Here is a 19,225-nt window from a genome sequence, read left to right on the forward strand (position 1 = left end):
TAATACTATTTTTGAGTGTGAAGAGAATGTTTTCAGTTTTATTTTCATTCAGGAGTAGGTAGTTTGCACCATACCAAACTTTGCAGCAATCTTTTGAGGAACTAAGCTGCTTTAAAACATTATGGATATTTACACCTTTTTCAAGAATAGTTGTGTCGTCAGCATATAAAACAGAAAAACATGGAACATTTACAGCAAAATCATTGATAAAAACTAAGAACAAGAATGGCCCAAGGACCGAGCCTTGTGGAACACCTGCTAATACTGACTTTGGTTGAGAAAAAACATTATTGACTTTAACTACTTGAGATCTATTGCTAAGGTAACTTCTAATTAAAGCTAGTTCCTTATCTCTAATACCATAATACTCCAATTTCCTGCAAAGAATAACATGTGAAACCATATCAAAAGCTTTACTTAGGTCTAACATACTACAGCCTGTGGCAAAATTGTTTTCAAAACCATTGAGGATATAATCTACAATGCTCTCTACAGCCTTGGTAGTTGAAGAATTAGGCATGAAACCAAATTGGTTAGTACTAAGCAAATTGTTACTTGTAAAATAATCATACATTTGCCTAAATAAACAAGTTTCGATTATCTTACTTATAATGGGGACAATAGCAATTGGTCTGTAGTTCTCTGGTAAATCTCTGCTACCTTTCTTAAAAATAGGACTAATTATTGATTGCTTCAAACAATTTGGGAAAACACCTGTAACTAATACTAGGTTGACAATGTAGGTGAGATGTACTAGAATAGGGTCTATAATATTCTTCAATAGGTAGTTCGACAGTCCAAAACAATCTTCGCTGCGAGAGGAGCTTAGACTAGTTACTATTGATTTCACAGTTTTCATATCAACTTTTTTTAATGAGAATTTATTTGAGTTGGTGGTAAACTTTAAATTACTAAGTAGTTTATAATAGTCTGGTAAATTTGAGTTCTGATTGTGAGTCATACTTGTTGGTACATTAACAAAAAAATCATTAAAGGTGTCAGGCGAAAGACATATTTCAGTCGGTACTTTGCTCTGCCCTGATTCACTTCTCACTATCTTCCAGGCCGCTTTGCATTTGTTTGTTGATTTATTAATTAGTTTGTTGTTTGCAGAAATTCTTGCCTCATTCATAGCTTTTGTGTAAACTTTCTTGGCATTTTTAAAGTTCATTTTGTCATTAACATTACCATTAGCCTTCCATATGTCATAAAGGTAAATGATATATTCTCTCATGTTTGCAAGTTCAGGTGTAAACCAGTTACTAGGTCCTGGCTTGGTTTTTGGTCTACATTTATTATTTACAATTGGACAATAAACATTGAGATAATAACAAAGTATATTTATAAACATAGAGATCACAGCATCAATATCACAGTTGTTATATAATACTAACCAGCTAAGGTCGCGCTAAAAATGCTGAGCGCAATCTGGCGATTTTTAGGTTAAAATTTCGTAAAAATCAAATTTTCGATATTTCGACCAACGAAAATCGATGTATCGCATCTAGTAACTTTCGACTCAATGTTAATATATGGGTTAAAAGAATCCGAGTATCCATTCGGTTGTTATGACAACTGTTCGATCATTACGAAACATCCGGTCAGCTGGACGTCGGCACTTTTGGCTCGTTTTAAAAACGTCCGGTTCCCCGGACGTTGGCACTCAAAGGGTTAATTTGTAATTTATATCATTTGAACAGAAGGAAGTAAAACAGAAGGAATACGTATCGTGAAGTAAAACAATAATATCGATAGGCTATATCGAAAAGAAATCACCGATAATAATGAATGTCCCCTTTAACAGGAAAGTACCAAAAAAAAAAAAAAAAAAAAACACTTTACATACAACAAAGAAACACAAACAAAGAAAGAAACTGTTTTACAACACGCGAGGCCGGCCAAGGACAAAACCAGATTTGGTTGGCCTAGCTTTTTATAAATATTGTAAAGTAAATGTTTCTTAGTTTGTGTTTCCTCGTTATGTGTAAAGTAATATTGTTTTTAAATTTGACAATGGCAAGTGCTGAGTAATTTACTTATGTTTGATAAGAAAGACAAGAAAAAGGATTGAAAAATGAAATGAGGATTTGATTTTAATCGATCCCAGCAATATTTACGAACGGACTGTTAAGCCTACTGATTGGATTTCACTCTGAAACAAAATGATAAGTTAATAACCCAAAATGTGATATATAATTTATTATTGCTATTATTGAATCATATGGCTGGGTTAGGTTTGTTTTATTTTCAATATTGTCATAGATATTGTGTAGGGGAGACCGGGGTAATACCGTGCAGCGGGGCAATACTGTTCACCTTATTTTCTTGTCCCCTGGTGGTTGGAGCGAGTACTATGAAGTGCTGCTCCTAGCGGTGACGATTTGAAACAGATTGAGCCGTTCGCGACGCTTCTACCACTACTCACGTTAATGTGACGAAAGATTTTTGTGTTTTGGCTGATTTTCTTCTTATTTGAGATACTTACTGGAACTGAGGTAAGTAATGCATACTATTAGTGACTATTTTTAAACATGCAGTTTTGAATAGACCATATTATTGGCTATTTTTTAGTACCAAACTCAAGTCCTTACGAGTTCTTATTAGAGGTTAGGTTTTTAAAATGCTGTGTCATGTCGTTTTGGGGCAATGCCGTGCACTTAGTATGGGGCAATACCGCACAAGGCACGAGGTGTACGGTATTGCCCCATGTTTTACAATATTGACCTATGTTATAAAAAGATTATTTATTGGCATCCTAAGCATTCAAGTATTGATAATTAAGGTGTATATATGAAGTTCTTTTGAATTAATGATATTCCAGCCATGCCAAGTATTGCCTTATCACATAATTTAATTTAAATATAGTTTGAAATACAACTTTATTGTTTTTTTTTTACAGATGGTGCGAAAAAGAAAGAGGACAACCGAGAGGGGGGACGGATGGGGTGAACACGAAATGAGCTGTGCCATAAATGACGTGAGGGAAAATGGTATGTCACAACGAGAGGTATCAAAGAGGTATGAAATTCCACTTTCTACTCTGAGAGACAGGTTAAAAAGTGGTGATTGCACTAAGGTGAACCTAGGCAGAAAACCAGTGTTCACCAAAGAACAAGAAGAGGACATTGCCAAACACGTATTGTTATTGGCAAAGACGTTTTATGGAATATCTGCCGTAGAACTTAGAAGATTGGTTTTTGAGTATGCTGAAGCAAATGAAATTCAACACACATTTAATAAGTCAACAAAAATGGCAGGTCCGGATTGGTTAATTGGATTTCTTAGAAGAAATTCATCGATTAGTGTGAGAAAGCCAGAGGCCACGAGTCTTAACCGCATCTCAGCATTTAATTCGAATGAGGTTAAGCTGTTTTTCTCCAACCTATCTTCTATGATGGAAATTCACAAATTTGATGCGTCAAGGATATATAACTTTGGCGAAACTGGAATTTCCACGGTACAGAAACCGGGAAAGATTTTAGCGCCTAAAGGAGCCAAACAAGTCGGATCTGCAACTAGTTGGGAGAGAGGAAAAAACATAACAGTATGCTGTGCGGTCAGTGCAAGTGGAACCTATGTTCCTCCAATGTTCATTTTCCCCGGCAAAGGATGACACCTGCACTGGAAAGAGGAGGACCGCCAAATTCTGTGTACCAATGCACTAAAAATGGTTGGATGACAGAGGATCTTTTTCCGAGATGGTTGAAGCATTTTGCTGAGTTTACAAAGTCGTCGAAGGATAATACTGTACTCTTGATCATGGACAACCACACAAGTCATGTTACGTTAGAGGCTTACAACTTTTGTAAGAACAATGGGATCGTTGTTGTTACATTACCACCACATTGTTCACATCGACTACAGCCCTTAGATGTAACCATCTTCAGTAGCTTAAAAGCTGCTTTTAATCAAGAATGTGACAATTTCATGAGAACAAACCCTTATCAGAAAATAACACCTTATGACATTTGTCCGATCTTCACAAAAGCCTACTCAAGAATTGCCAACATAGAAAAGGGCGTCTCTGGGTTCTCTAAAACTGGAATATATCCGTTCGATCCTACAAAATTTACTGATGACGACTTTGTCCAACTACACCAGGAAGAAGAACCTAATTTTGGTTGTCCTGTCATAGAAGAAGATGATGCTGCCACAATTGATAGAGCTACCAACTTCTCCATCCCGACAACTTCTAGTAGGCCTGCAGAAACTGCTTTTGACCTTGACGACGAAGAGGAGGACCCGGAAAACCAGCCAACAATTGCTTTGCCTTTTAAAGATATTTCTCCACTACCTGTTCTTCTTGAACCGAAGAAAAGCGGCAGAAAACAACATTCGACCATTTTCACTTTGACCCCCAATAAAGATAAATTGGAGAAGGCTGCAGTCGTGAAAAAAGAAAAGCTACAAAAGAAAGAAAACAAAGCAAATTCACTAGCATTAGGTAAATCTAAGTTTAAGGTCAAAGGTAAAAGCAAACCACGGAAGTATGCGTCAAAGGTCGGCCATCAACACGTCGATAAAAAGAAATGCCGTCGCAACATCTCTTTCGAGTCATCATCAGAAGATGATCATTTGGATCCTAAGAAACTTTGTAACGATGAAGAGATTGATGACATTGATCCTGCTGACTTCAGGGGAACTCCGATGAAAAGATCCAACACTGATAAAGACTCTGTCTGCTTACTTTGTGGTGAATTTGGAAAAAACAAGGAACTGTGGTTCAGGTGTGTTTTTTGCAGTGGCTGGGTACATGCTGAATGTAGTGGATATGACACAGCAGAAAATTTCGTTTGTGACTTTTGCAAAAACTGATCTGCATAAGATAACGGCAACACAAAAGCTCATTAATTTTTCATTTTTTAAATTCCAAAGACGATATCTTGAGCCATGATTCTATTTCATTTTAAGCTTATAAAACAATACTCTTTTTTTGTGTTAAGGCTATGTGTCTTTGTTGTATTTTGCTCTTGTTAGATTTAACTGCAGTACAATAATTGTATGTCGTCATAAAACAGTTTTCCTTTTAGTTTTCATGCTGTACAATTCCCTAAGCGCTCTAAACAGAGATTGATTTTATTTTAATGTAATTAGAAATGCTACAGTATGTGTTTACTTATTTGTGTAGTTAAATAAAACGTTAAACTAAATGTTCTATATTTTTTCTGCTGCCTCACTAGTAATGTTAATCATGATGGGGCAATACCGCACAGGGCGGTATTGCCCCTAACTTGCGTGCGGTATTGCCCCGGCACTCGGGGCAATACCGCACATTGTAAGGGTTTAGTAAAGTTAGATTAACACTCAAAGTTAATTTGATATTCCAATTTTGAACCAAGGAAATTGTAACAAATTACCATTCCTTTAAAATGTGATAATCGTCAATTTCATAGAAGCTTTAGAATTAAATATATAAAACAATAATGCTTAAGTGTACGGTATTACCCCGCCCTCCCCTACACTATAGAGCACCTAACTTAACATCTAGATGAATGAACACACTATGTGATATGATAATCTGATATGATAATCGAATATGCCTAATTTGATACAATTGAAAATAGGCCTCTAGAAGCCTATTGGGTTGTATTGTATTGTCTGTTATTTTTTGCATGTATTTTATTGCCTGTAATTGCTTGCCGTATTTATAGCTTGTATTATAGCCTGTTAGTTATAACCTATCATTTATAGCCTTTCATTGCCTGTTATTGCTTGCCGTATTTAGCCTATAGCTTTTATTTATAGCCTGTTATTGAGCGAAGCTCTTATACCTCGACTCTTATGCATTTCGTAATACGCAAACTCCTCCTAGACGGCTAAATCAATCGTTTTCAAATTTTGCTTGGTGATAAAGACCATATCGGTGAGTGCCAACATCTACTGTATATGGCGTTAAAAAAGTCTCTCAGAAATCCGCCCCACTGGGTCTCAAAGTTTCAATGTAATCCTTATGGAAGCAGTATTTGACACATAAGAAAGACATATGATCAGCTGTTGACTTTTGAATGCAGTAGATAAACAAATAGCTGATAGAATTATTCCACAGATATTAGAACAGAAACGGTATGGATCATAAATGTAATCAAATGACGACACTAGCTTGAGGTCCGTGACGTATGAAGTGGTTAAGGAAGTAGTAAAGGTGAGCAGTCTGGAGTATGGAAACTGTTTAAATGACGATTAGATTAAGGTATCTGCATTCCTAAAATTCTATGGGAAGGGAGGAAAACAGGTCCGCGACGTAGGAAGTGGTAAAGGAAGTAGTAAAGGCGAGCAGTCTGGAGTGTAGAAACTGTTTATGACGATTAGATTAAGGTATCTGCATTCCTAAAATTCTATGGGAAGGGAGGAAAACAGGTCCGCGACGTAGGAGTGGTGAAGGAAGTAGTAAAGGCGAGCAGTCTGGAGTGTGGAAACTGTTTATGACGATTAAATTAAGGTATCTGCATTATTAAAATTCTATGATAAGGGAGGAAAACAGGTCCGCGACATAGGAAGTGGTGAAGGAAGTAGTCAAGGCGAGCTGTCCGGAGTGTGGGAACTGTTTATGACGATTAGATTAAGGTATCTGCAATCCTAAAATGCTATTGGAAGGGAAGGAAACAGGTCCACGACGTATGAAGTGGTGAAGGAAGTAGTAAAGGTGAGCAGTCTGGAGTGTGGAAACTGTTTATGACGATTAGATTAAGGTATCTGTATTCCTAAAATTCTATGGGAAGGGAGGAAAACAGGTCCGCGACGTAGGAAGTGGTGAAGGAAGTAGTCAAGGCAAGCTGTCCGGAGTGTGGGAACTGTTTATGACGATTAGATTAAGGTATCTGCAATCCTAAAATGCTATTAGAAGGGAAGGAAACAGGTCCGCGACGTAGGAAGTGGTGAAGGAAGTATAGTCAAGGCGAGTTGTCCGGAGTGTGGGAACTGTTTATGACGATAAGATTAAGGTATTTGCAATCCTATGATGCTATGGGAAGGGAGGGAAACAGGTCTGCGACGTAGGAAGTGTCTGCGACGTAGCATTAAAAACTAATGTTTTTACTGAATCCTGACAAAAACAATATGATATGAACCCTTGATGACTCCGCTCAATTTTGTGGATGCCTCTGCGAACGCCACCTAGTTTATAGCCTTTCATTGCCTGTTATTGATTGTTTTTTGTCTGCATTGCCTGTTATTATTGTCTGCTGTTTGTCCTTGAATAACATACCTACCCAAAGTTATTTCAAGTTCAGTTTTGTTTGATATTAATTGCATTACCTAGTAATGTAGTGTCATTGTAAATTATGCCATCTTGTAATTGATTATGCTAACTACTATTTGTGTTACCGTGAATAAATAAATAAATAAATTGTAGGGTTTTTGTGTAATGTTGGCTGTAACGTGTTAGTTAAGTCTTTCCTCCTGGGGACGGGATCCGGAAACGCTTTGTATTGTATGTTACCATTGTGATGGAACATGTCTGCAATAAACCTTTAACAACATCTTTATCTTTTATTTATATTTTCTAGAAACAACTTAGAAGAATGGAAGGTGAAGGACCTAGCGGCAGTAAAACTGCTCAACCAGCTGACTTGTATAGCGATTTTCGCAAATTTATCGCTGGAACCTCAGGTCATTCAGAGATGGATCCTTCAAACCTTGCCCATTTGGCACTATCTCTTCTAAAAAACTTGTTTGCTGCTCGTGATGCTGTTTTGGAATACTTTTGTTCACTCTTTGATGCTGCAGTATCACACTACGTAAAACAAATCCAGGTAGGCTAAGTATTTAATGAATAGTCATAGGTCTAATAAATTACGATTTAACTGGGAATAAGGGCCTTCCCAGGTCATTTTGCTCTTTCTATTGCTCATTTTGTGAAACAGCTAGTCTAGGATGATTTTTTACGTTTACATTTTTTACAGTTGCTAGCAATTAAAGCATAAAAAATCAAATAAGCCGTATTAAATGGTACCTTACCCTCAGTTTTTAAAGCCTGGTGAACTTCCGTGTCATGATACAATATTAAGGTGTCTTCTTATTTAGAACTAAAGGATCAGTTATGAAAAAAAACACTAAATTTTATCAGTACACAGTAAACGGTACAGTGTGCTGGCTCAGTTACACGCAGGTCTTTGAATCCCCCGTGGACAGGCAAATACAAGGACAAAAAGAAAATGACAACCATGTTTTGTAAAATAAATTGTGTAGCATATTTAGGACAAGCATTTTCTTCTTGATAAGTAATTATTTTGATTGACGTTAAAAATATTAGGCCGTCTTTTTTTTACTGCATTTTGTACTTTGAATTGAAATTGCAGAAGGAAGCCAGCACCAAGAGTATGACTCCAGAGGAGGCCACAATTGCAGAGATTCACACTATTCTATGTAGCTACGTCAGCTGTAACACTGAGTCTTGGGCTCCTATCATCTCCACCTGGTCTTTGGAACTGTTAGGTGAGCTGTTTCATTTATTGAGTTACTTAAGGCTTTGAATCAAGCTTGAAGATAAGATCAACTCACCTCACCTCACCTCCTTGGCCTTCGAAACCTAAATTGGTTTTTGGTCTCGCCAACAAGTTGCCTCCACTGTTTTCTGTCTGCTGCTTGGTCAATTGATGTCCCCCATCCACTGAAGGTCTTTCTTAACCTTGTCACCCTACCGTAGTTTGGATCTTCCTAGCGGTCGGGTCCCTCGTGCTCGTCCATTTGTAGCTACCTTCAGGAGACTGTTTTCTTCTCTTCTCACAATGTGCTCACCTCAATCTTCGGCTCTTATCTTCGGTGTTTTTCCTGATCCGCCATATTTCATTTTCTTTTATGGGTCCGAAAATCTTTCTTAATACTTTGTTCTCACAGACGATTAACCCTTAGAGTGCCAGGCGAGAAATAAAAGTAACGCTCAAAAAATGCCGATGATTTTTCCCGAAGGTCGCGCTAAAAATGCCGAGCGCGATCTGGCGATTTTTAGGTTAAAATTTCGTAAAAATCGAATTTTACGATGTATCGCATCTAGTAACCTTCGAATCAATGTTAATATATGGGTTAAAAGAATCCGAGTATCCATTTGGTTGTTATGACAACTGTCCGATCATTACGAAACGTCCGGTCAGCCGGACGTTGGCACTTTTGGCTCGTTCTAAAAATATCCGGTCGGCCGGACGTCAGCACTTTTGGCTCGTTTTAAAAACGTCCGGTTCCCCGGACGTTGGCACTCAAAGGGTTAATTAATCTCCTTTTGTTTTGTTTGGTTAGGGCCCAGGCCTCTGGTCCATACTAATGTACTGGTTGTGTAATGGTTTTATAAATTCTTATTTTTGTGGATTTCGATAGTAATTTGGATCCCAAGATTTTGGAAATGCTTCGAAAACAGTTAGTAGGCGCGCGGCGATCAGTCTCTTTTCCATTTAATTATCTCTTTTGTTTATAGAATTAACTGTTATTCCCAGGTACTCGAATTCAGATCACTCAAAGGTCAGGTTGTTTACTTTTAATGGTCCCTCCTCCTCATTTTGAATTCCTCCCACTTTGAGATATTAGAATTTCTCTGCACTTACTTTAAGTCCTATATTTTTTTTTGATTCTGTTGTAATAGTTTGGGCCATTTTCTTAAGATCCTCTTCGGTTTCTACGTCACTAAGATAAACTACAAACTGAAATAGTACTAAATACAATTCAGCCTAACTAGCTATTACCCACGGGCTTCACCCCATTTGACTTCATAAGTACAGGGTGAGGCAGTGAGAGCACCCCAATTTTCTTTTTTTGTCACACTATAAGTAAAGCAACAATGAATGAACAGCTGTGCTTATATCATCAATTAAACTATGCCATTTTAGTAAACATAATGCTTAGGCTATTAGTACTGAGATTTTGATTTGGAAACCTATTTTTAAAATAGTGATTCTTGTGCAGAAATCCAGAGATTGTTTAGACCACATTCTATCCTTGGTCAACATGGCGCTGTTCCAGATTGGAAAGCAATGGTGAACCGGGTAAAATTATTTAGGATAACAGCTTAAAACTAAAAAATAATCGGTGGGTGCCACAAAACCCTTTGTACACCAGCAAATGTTGAAAGAGTGCAAGTCACAGTAACTCGAAGTCCAAAAAAGATTTGCCAGGAAGCTTTTGTTGTTGAAAGCTTTACGTTGGCTCCTTTTTTTTGGGGGGGGGGGAGTATTCTGATAAGCTACTTGAAGTTCAAGGTTTTTCAAAGTCGTCCCACAGATTTGCTTGAACCGAAGCTAAGAATTGTCCAAAAACTAAAGTGATTCCTGAAGAAATGCTGGAGGAGTATTTGATGGGTGACTAAAAAGGAATGTCAAGTAGGACATTGATGTCACTTGCAGGATTTTGTTTTTAAGAAATGGAAAAATGACTTTATTAAGTTAAAATGGCAAAAGATTTAAGCTGTGATTTGATGTGCTATTTATATCTATAGGGTGAATATTATTGAGTACTATTTATAGATTGGGGCGCTTTCATTGCCTCACCCTGTATTAATAAAACTATTGATTGGTTAAGTTAAGCTGAAATAAACAAAACAGAATACAGTAATAGAAACAAATAATCACACCTGATTTTAATAAGGTAATAAATTGAAAGAATAACAAACAAATAAGTACAGCTGAGGTATTTTTAACATTTCGGTAGGCCTATATGGAACGTTCCCTTTAGAAAGGATTTACGACCTTAAAGGACAATTTATGAAATAATGGATAATTTTGCGCAAGGTTTCTTTCTAAGAACATTTTAAGTATATTCTTTATGGGGGTGTGAGTTTTAGTTTTCTCAAAAGTTCATGGGTACTTTGGGATTTATATATGGATGTAAAAATAAAACAAAAATCTAAGACAAATTCTGTTTACAAAAGGCAAATTTGGTGGTTTACCAATAATTAATTCCGATAGAGAAAAACAATAAGTAGAGTTATTATTCCGAGTTCAGCCTATAGCTAATACTATTTTCTTCTATCCTAATGTAAATCAAGAAGATGTGTGATATAGTTAAGAATTTAAGTAATCGAAAAGCTCCTGGGTTAACACACTCAACAAGACGCTCCATCTGTGGATATCCTGCCACACCACTCGGACACTCATCGATCTCAACACTCAATGTCCCATGCACTCCAACACAAACATAACTTTGTGGTACATTTCAGGTGTGTTGTCCAGCAAGTACGCCAGTGTGTCGTCTGGCAACACACTCAATGAGACGCTCCATCTGTGGATGTCCTGCCATGCCACTCGGACACTCATCGATCTCAATACTCAATGTCTCACTTGTCTCATGCATTCAAACACTGATGCTTGCATCAACGCGCTGCTCGGTAAGTCTCTTCCTTTTTTTTATTTTTAATTTTTTTTTAAATTTGCATTTATTAAATTTAATCTTGCATTTACCTCTTCACATAGGTCTCAAGGAATGTGCATGGAATATATACACATATAATCATGGAAAGGAGTAAGCCTATACAATACAACAAGGAACTGTACTGTACTGTCTAACTTTAAGTGGCAACACCTTGCAAAAAAAATTCAAAGTTTTTTTAGATAATTTATTAATTTTGCTTGACAAAATTTGAAATTCGTAGTAGGTCTCGTGTCTGGTTTTGTGCAACTTGTGGAATTTTGTGCAAAGAATTATATGAAAATGAATAGGCTACAGGCCTTTAAATTAACTTTTATTCATTTGCTAGAGTGAAACTACATTGTTGTGTTACCTTTCATTTGTTATGTGTGAACACTGTGTAAATTTTTGCTGCTTGTGTAATGATATACATCGTGCAGTTATGTTATGAGTCTTAATATATCATTCCTGGCTATTCAAGTTTATCAACAGACGTATATTTCAGACACTAGTGTACTCCACAGTCCACATTTTGACTGGGTAGTTGCTCATGTAGGAAGTGCATTCCCTCACACTGTCATCAAAAAGGTCCTCTCTTGTGGTCTCAAAGACTTCTGTGAAAACCAACAAGGAACTAAGGTAAATATTGGTAGACATCTATCTAGGCCTGTTACTTAACCCTAGAGTGGTGTCTTCGGTCTGTGAGTCCGATGACGTACAGTAGAACCTCTTTAATCCGAACGTCCATTAATCCGAACGCCTTATTGCTGTACTCTATACACAGTACAAGTTCTTAATATTGTATACTGTATTTATTGATATGTAATTATTTCAATTGTAATGTACAGTACTGTTTATTCCCTATGTTTACTACTGTATTTAATAAACACTGTATTTTACTTTATAAGGTATTTTTTACTTTTCCCTAGCTATTGTTATGTAAAAACAACAATATGTTCTGTAATCCGAACTATTCAATAGTCCAAACTACCCCCGGTCCCAATTAGTTTGGATTAAAGAGGCTCTACTGTAATATTTTTAAGTTCCTGCTTCCCCCGCTAGGGTGCAGAACTTGTGTCCCCTGCTACCTTCCTACCTCGACTCAGTCCACCACGAGACGCGAGGGCGTATTTTTGAGGTTACAGATTCGTCTCCAATTGTGTACTTCGGTCCCCTACACTGAAGACACCTAAAATGAATAGTAGTACTATACATAATGTAATACTATGTATAATATTATAATGTAATACTTTTATGTAATGCAAAATTATATAATTATAATAATTTTACATAGTTTATATCTCGTATTTCCATAGTTATAAATATAAAATATTTTTAAAATACGAAAAACGGTCTCACAATCCGAAGACACCAAAGTTGTAGGCTAATCAAAGTCCCCATTACTCTATGGGTAAACAAGGCATTACTTGAAGTCTCAGTCAAACATTAAAAATAGACGGAATTCTGATGGTATATTTTTGTTGTTGATTTTTTGTTGTTTCAAAAAACCTTTACTTGTAGCTAATTTCATAACAAGTAAGAAAATTCAACAGGAGAAGGGCTAAGTGCATTGGTATAAAAAACACAGAGTATTAGAAAAACATTGATTTTTTTCAAAAAAACTGCCGCCATTTTGAAACGGAAAAAGATAATTAATTTCTGTTTTCGCCAAAATGTTTTTCTATTAAATACATTTAAAATTATGTATAACACAACATATGTTTACATTTGAAAATACCGAGTTTCGAACTAGTGTCCCTCAGTTTTTGGCACACTCTGTATCGTAAAAACGTTTAAAATATTTTTACGTCATTCCTTGGGATCGATTTAGTGGGAAATAATTTTATTTCATCCTTGTAGGTTAAGCCGTTTTTCCGTAATCAATTTGAGACACCTCTCGTGGGACACCCTGTATATAAATATGAATTTGAACGGATGGCGTTTTTTGGCCTCTGGGGACCTCAAAACGAAAAAGTAAATCGGTCCCAGGTCTAGGTCTTACCATGAGAACTACGGTAATAGCTTATTCCCTTATCTTTAATTTTAACTTACTTTACCAGTTTTAGTTGGCAAAACTTTGTTGAAACTTGAAGGCTAGGCCTGCCTCTCAAGCCTAGTCCTACGTTGTAACCAACCAATTTAGTGGGAAAATTGGAGTTGGTGTCTCTCGTATTAAATTAACGTACTGAAATTTATATTGGGACTTTCTTTTTAATTCTTAAATCTTTTTCTAAAGTTCGTTGAACGTCCCTAAGTTTTCCCCAGCAGACAGGTTTCTGCTGGTCTAGTATTGCAGAAGTTTGCTTAAGTTGACCACGTGAGTAAGTACAAGTTTTAGTTTTGTTTTGAAGCTCAAGTAGCAGATTTGTTTTTTGTTTCTATTTTTCTCGTTTCGTTTTCCACGGACAACTAAAGCCAGCTGGTTTTTTTTTGTAAATTCAGACTCTGTGGGACTAGGCTAGGCCAATCTTAGGCTAACCTTGTCTGTTTCAGGTTATCACGTTCACCTTAACCCTGTAGGTAAGCAGGGTGACTACTTAAATTACTGTTTGCTTAAATTAAGTAGTTAGTAGCGTGTCAAGTAGTTATTACCCACAGAGTCCTGTCAAAGTTATCGATTCCCCACAAACTCCCCTGACTAGAGCAGTGATTACAAGCGTGGTGTCTAGTAACCCGCTAGGTTTGTTCCTTAGAAGATCCCCAGAACCCGACTCGTGCGATTACTGGGACCTCATTTATCGCTAAACTGACGTAATTTCCCAAGTTACCATCTACGTTTTGTCGTCAGGAAATTTACCGTTGACCGATACCGTTGTCAAGACTGGCGGTTTGTGCAAGTTTTATACTTCAATCTGGTATAATTGGTTTTCAGACCCGACTATGTTATCGAGGATAAGACAGATATCAAAATGTTAACATTCTAAATTCACCATCTCTATCTCCTTTTAAGAAGCATGTTGTAGAGTGGCTTGTAGGACTGAGTTCAGAGGATACCGAGGTTGTTATTGCGTTGGGCCGACATGACCATAGGTTGACCCTACAATCTTCACCAGATTTTTATAAATTACCTCAGTTTGCATAAAGAGTTTTTTTATCATCAATTTCATTGCAGAACACTGAAAATTCAGTTACAAGCAAGACAAAATTTAAAAAATTTAGAAATTATAAAAGTTTTTTAAAATTTTACTTTTTATACATTTTTGTTTACCTCAAATTGAAATTGACTTTATCATAACTCGAGTCTACCCACAGGCCCTGTAGACGCACAGGGAGCCTATGTAGACTTTTTCCTTTGTTATAGAAGGTATTTTTTTTCACTTTATTTCTACAGTATATATTTTTTGTTATCTAGATAGTAATGTTTGCTATATTATTTATAAGTAAAAAAAATAATCTGTATACAATTAATGGGAAATAAAATATTATTTTATTTAATTTCATTTAAACTAGACATTACATCCCCATATTAAACTTGTAGCTAGAGTTTTATTCAAAATCGTTGTATGTAGTTGATGTGAGCTGCTTATCTAAATTACTAATTTCTGTCGGATACACAAACTTTTTACAAAGTCAAGGTAATGGAATGACTTATTGTGAGCTATAGCAACTATTATGACTCATTAACTTGGTCAGCAACAAAAAATAAGGTAGAAAATAGAATATTAGACACATTCTATGACTGGCTCACACAATTATGTTCTTTCTAAGTGACAGGCTGGTCTATATAGATGTAATTTCTACTCCAGTAGCCAATAGTCAATGGTGATACATAGTAGTGGCTTTGATTATTCTTACCCTGTATGTTATTCTATATAATATGTTTAATGCTCCGAACTTATATAATGCTCCGAGTAATTTTGCTTTCCCATTCAGGCACCAAAAATTAATTCCGTGGTTGGAATTCTTGGTCATCTCGCAGGGAGCCATTTAGCTGATATTCGAGGTGCTCTGTTAGAACTTTTTCAGGTAAGCTAGTTATTTTTAAGTAGAGATTTTAAATCAGTTAAGCTCAAGATACTGTATTACTCAATCAAAAATCATAAATTTGATTATTTCTCGGATATTATATTTTTTTAACGCTGTGGAGCAGCAAGGGTCCTCTAGTTAACAGATGATTGTAAAGATGTTTTGACAATGTAAAAGGAGTATTAGCATTGTTAAAATGGAGGAAAGTGGGACCATGCATTACTAAAAGAACACATTTCTGTGTTATTATTTATCCATTCTTAACAAATAAGCTATCATAAAAAAACCTTCATAAAATTTACTTACTTTTTGTCTTAGGCAGGCAATTTTATTGTTAAGTTAAAGGTTTTTCTGAAATTTGGCATAAAATATTTAAAATGGCTGCCATTATGAAACAGTTGATGATTTTTTAGTATAATTTTAAACCAAAATAGGAATTAACAAGAGAAACATTTTTGGAAAATCTCATCGCTGTATCTCAAACCTTTTAGGAGCTATTAATTTGTTTGTAAAAAAACACATAGATACAGACAGACGGAAAACTAGGCACCACAGACCCATGTTCCTATGGTGAAATTTGTTTTTCTTGACCTAAGCAATAACACTCTATTAACAAACAAGCAATCTTTATTTACATTTTTTTACATGGAAAAATAATAAAACTTTTTCTATTTGGATTAATAAAAAGCTGGTACTCCAGCCCCATCTTCGAACTCTCTAAGGGTCCTCCACTTCTTTCTTGTCCTCCTTAGACACATGCTGCTGGCCCTTAACGTCGCACAGATGGTTTTCACCCTTATCCAGTTCATCACTAAACTGTAAGGTTTCTTCCATTTTTCTGTTAGGCGTTCTGCCATTGCTCTGAGCAAGGTCTGAAATTCTTTGCCTAGCATTACGTCCACAGACGTGACTAGTGGGGTGAAAGAAGCATTTCTCGTTTCTGTTGTTGTTAAATATTTTTTCTTCTTCTCTCTCTCTGCATTCATAACACTATATACATGTGTCCAGAGAGTTACGGGACACCCTGTATATATATATATATATATGTATAGATATACAGGGTGTCCAGTAAGTAAAGAGCCAAACTCCGGGAAATGGTTCTACGGGTCAAAATAAAAAGAAAATCAAGAATAACATTTTTTCCAAAATCGATTCGCTAACCAGATATTCACCATTTTGTTTTTTTCACATTAACATTTTTATCTTTAAAGTTTTTCAACCGATTACTATGAAACTCGCTAGACCTATGTATGTTATCCCTTTCAGTGCTATGAAACGATATATCGTTGTTTTAAAAAAAACCTAAGGGATATAGAGATGAAGGTTATTTAAAAAAAAAATAGCAAACGGCCATTGGTGACCTGCATGTTCATAGGATACACTACCAACCACTTAGGCACTTAGCTAAAAGATTCGCCCAATCAGATGATTTCGAGGTGTATGTCTAAACCAAGGATTATGAACACCTCACTATGCCCCAGTGGTTGTAGTATATCGCTACAAACACACAGGTCACCAATTATTTGCCACACAGGACGGGATTCGAACCCGAGCAGACGAATGCCACTGGCCAAGTGACACACGCCCTAGCCTTCTCGGCTATCTGTGCTTGAAGACTGGGGAGTCAAAAACCGGTATTTAAGCTGTCGCCAACGATTGCGAACAGATGGCGCTGCAGATGGTTGTTCAATGCGTTAATAGGTAGCAGCACCAGTTAGTCACGGACTACTTAGATGCAATCTTTTAGTTTTAGTAGTAGTAAATGTGTTCCTGAGACTTTGCTGCAAAACATTAGTTTCCCTAAAATGGCTATATTACGATAACCTCGTCCAACTAAATCAGGGTTAAATTCAATATTAAATTGTAAACTATATGTCTTTTGATTTTATGAGATTTCGGTTTCAAATAATGCTAGGAAAACCAGGAAAATTACAACAAAAACTAAGTTTTATTTAATGTTTACTACAAATACCGGGATTTATCTTTCTTATATATTTTCTTATTGTGTTATTATTCAAAATTAGCCTAATTAATAAAATAGTGACAACATGACAGTTAAAATTCAACAACAGGTAATGGAATTAAAAGGCAATCAAAAAAGTCTTACAAAATATGAATTATTGGCCTAGCACTGAAAGGGTTAAGGTAATAGAGACCCATGCTAGAAAAATTTTATCTTAATTAATCATAACATTTCTAAATGGCGACCATTTTAATTTTTAAAACTTAAATTACAAAAAAAATGGCTGATTCTATGTAAAAATGACAGGAACACTTTTATTTGTTTAAATGTTTGTTTAAAAAGGACCTTCCACATGATATGAAATTTGTTATACCTTGCTATTTGCTATTTGAATTTTTCAGTTTTTAGCTTTCTTTTATTCTTCAAATTTGAGATTTTTTAAAATTGGAAAATAACACGGAAAATGCCCTAACTAAAGAGAAGCTCAAGAATAAGCTTGGAAAAAATTTGGCGCTGTCCGTTCAGTAGTTAAGGTAATACGGTATTTAACTTCAAAGTCCTTTTTTAAAATGTTTTGACCCACCCTGTAAATACGGTTAAAGATAGTTAAATGTTTTTTGCACCAAAATGATTGGGGTGATTAGACCTTTAAATTGATGTATCACACAACCCATGTTTACATTTAAAAATTTCTCAAAAAACACCAAAACTACCCAAATTGGGCCCTTTTGGGGCATTTTTCAAAATTGAAAATAATTTAATTGGATTCGGCATGTCCAAATTAGGAGGAAATGAGAACGATTAAGTGTTAAAAGCCTTACCTTTGTACACAACAGATATGGAAAGTTTTCAAATGAACACCCTGTATACATATATATACATATACAAATTTGAACAAGTAGTGTTTTTGGCCTCTGGGGACATTAAAATGAATAAGTAAATCGGTCCCGGGCCTACATCTTACCATGAGACCTATAGCTATTACTACTTCCCTATAGGGAAATTCGCTAATATCAAAATGGAGGCTGTTTACTTACAAAGTAATTTAAGACTCTTCTGAAAGTTGTTTGGGTAAAACAAACAAACAAAATTTCCTTTCTTTTAATATGTTTTACTATAAGTCCGTTATGAACACTTACATGACAGTTGATAGCAAAGAAGGTAATTTAACACGTTCGCTACTGAGCGTCGCATATATGCGACGCCGCGGTCTTTACCACAGACCGAGGTATACATTTGAATCTTACACACAGACCGGCTGTCACTTGGATAACAGTACACACAGACCACGGGCGAAAACCTGTAAAACAGTGCTCATTTACATTGTAATACGCTACAATCGTGTTTGTAAATAATGTATTCTTGTTTTTTTGTATTATTAATAACCTTTTGTAATGTCGCATATTTGCGACGCCCGGTCTACAGCGAAGACAATAGTGAAATTATCATAGTTTTCTTGAAATAGACCAAACGTCGCATATATGCGACAGTTCATTTTTTGTGTTTTGAGGTGAAAGTAAGTAAAATAAAAAACAGATTGATCAAGAACAGTTTATAACTGAACAAATATAAAAGCTACATAGGATAATTCAGCATACATACTGCATACATACAAACAGTGATGCAGAAAAGTAAAGACCAGTTTTTCCAACTATCATATGACGTCACCAATCATCATATCCACAGACCAAGCGACGCAGTTGTGCGTCAGACATCTCTGTAAACCACTTCAGGGAATTCAGTGCCTTCAAATAGACCGTTACAAAGATATAAGCATTTTAATAACATTAGAACCCCGACGCAAATATGCGACGGCAGTCTATTTTAATGTGACTAGCCGACGCAAATATGCGACGGCAGTCTATGGGTGGAACCCGGCCGACGCATATGTGCGTCGCTGGTCCACGTGAATGAAAATTTTCGTACTATTGCAGTAGCGAATGTGTTAAATCTAAATGTAAGGTGGAA

The 19,225-nt window shown here is 36.0% G+C and overlaps 1 protein-coding gene across 1 annotated transcript in view; it reads left to right on the forward strand.

Annotated features, from left to right (window-relative positions):
- LOC128990688 (integrator complex subunit 5-like) overlaps positions 1-19,225 on the forward strand; it is a 39,283-nt gene that overhangs the window by 1,309 nt on the left and 18,749 nt on the right. Inside the window, exons 2-6 of the mRNA XM_054413207.1 lie at positions 7,506-7,751; positions 8,298-8,433; positions 11,141-11,308; positions 11,834-11,967; positions 15,202-15,294. Of these exons, the coding sequence (XP_054269182.1) occupies positions 7,521-7,751; positions 8,298-8,433; positions 11,141-11,308; positions 11,834-11,967; positions 15,202-15,294 (762 nt within the window). The 5' untranslated portion in view covers positions 7,506-7,520. The remainder of the gene's footprint in view (positions 1-7,505; positions 7,752-8,297; positions 8,434-11,140; positions 11,309-11,833; positions 11,968-15,201; positions 15,295-19,225) is intronic.

Source organism: Macrosteles quadrilineatus, unplaced genomic scaffold (genome assembly GCF_028750875.1).
Source record: "Macrosteles quadrilineatus isolate MER2022 unplaced genomic scaffold, UCM_ALF_1.0 Scaffold_3__2_contigs__length_128488019, whole genome shotgun sequence".
Taxonomy (NCBI): Eukaryota; Metazoa; Arthropoda; class Insecta; order Hemiptera; family Cicadellidae; genus Macrosteles; species Macrosteles quadrilineatus.